This window comes from Sinocyclocheilus anshuiensis, unplaced genomic scaffold (assembly GCF_001515605.1).
Source record: "Sinocyclocheilus anshuiensis isolate Anshui unplaced genomic scaffold, SAMN03320099.WGS_v1.1 scaffold1266, whole genome shotgun sequence".
In the NCBI taxonomy this organism is placed as follows: Eukaryota; Metazoa; Chordata; class Actinopteri; order Cypriniformes; family Cyprinidae; genus Sinocyclocheilus; species Sinocyclocheilus anshuiensis.
The window spans coordinates 306,540-307,849 of record NW_015554164.1 but is presented as its reverse complement, the minus strand read 5'-3'; the positions used below and the strand labels follow the sequence as shown (position 1 = coordinate 307,849).

Here is a 1,310-nt window from a genome sequence, read left to right as displayed (position 1 = left end):
TATATATATATATATATAGTTTTAGTTAATGTTAATAACCCTGATTCTTGCAGAGAAGACAATCCCAGAATGCACTTCAGAAAAATAGCCATAACGGTCAAAGTCGAGAGAAATGTTTGATTTAGTTTGGTTTCTGTTAAGGCTGTAGCTGCAGATGCTTTCAGACCAGAAGCACAATGATGACGAAAGACGCTGCGTTTCTCCACGTCAACAAGCTTTAAAAACAGAGACTGTCTCTGTGCACGATAGAAAATGAAGCAGCGTCTCACGGCTGGTGAGTCTGTAACTCTCTAGAGAGTCTGAAATGATTCAAATGTACAGCTGCCATTCATTTGAATCACTGAATCAGTTCAAACTGTTCAGTTGCATTTAAAACTCAGTCTCACGATTCAATGATTCATGTGTCACCAACCACACTGATTCAGTTTCCATCTTGTAATATTCCATATGTTCATTTCATAATTTGAAAGCTCTGAAATGATCTAAACAGACGTGAGATGCTCCGGCGACCCACCTGACATGGATCTGGTGACGGCGCTCTCGTACAGAGGAACTCCTTCACCCGCGTTATTGAAGGCCTTCAGAGAGATGACGTAATGAGAGCTGGGCTCTGCAAACACACACAAACACAAAAACCTGACTTGATTCTGTTCTGAAGAGCTGGAGACGAGGCCGTTTACAGCAGTTATTAACATGCTCTGTCTCACACGCGTTAAAGGTCTTAAAGCTACAGCACTCCACAGACCGGTTCATTATATAGAGGCGAGTGTGACATTCATCTATTATTATTAATTTGGTGTGATTAATTACAGAAAAAAATACTGTGTTAAAGTGATTAATGCATTAACGTTGCACCCCGTCTAGATCTGTCCGTCATCTTACACTGAAGTCGATTAGAATGCAGTTCAATGAGCCTAGAATTCAAGATATGAGCAAAAAAAATAAATCACCCTCTTATATTTATATCATATGGTATAGTTTAGCAATATCACACCAGCAAGAGTGCTGCTTTTCCCCAACATCTGCACCATTACTAATGTGATTTTGATTTAATAGTTCAGTAAACAAGTTAATATTGTGTTACATTTTAGACACAGTATTGTCAGTTTTTGCTCAATTTCGCAAATGAAAACCGTTCCGATCAAAGTCAACACACAGCGGTGATTCGCTACTGAATGAATCCACAGTTTTGAACAAATCGAGTGAGTCAATGATTCAGTGACTCATTCACAAAGAGTCACTTGAATTGTTTCTGAATGAATCGGCCATTTGAACAAATTGAGTGAGTCAATGATTCAGTGACTCATTCA

General features: G+C 38.9%; 1 protein-coding gene across 1 annotated transcript in view; it reads right to left on the bottom strand.

The window, feature by feature from the left end:
* The window catches only part of LOC107670917 (netrin receptor DCC-like), a gene marked incomplete at its 3' end in the record, with an annotated part of 205,240 nt that overhangs the window by 13,651 nt on the left and 190,279 nt on the right, over positions 1-1,310 (bottom strand). The window contains exon 16 of the mRNA XM_016463737.1: positions 515-647. Coding sequence (XP_016319223.1) covers positions 515-647 — 133 coding nt within the window. The remainder of the gene's footprint in view (positions 1-514; positions 648-1,310) is intronic.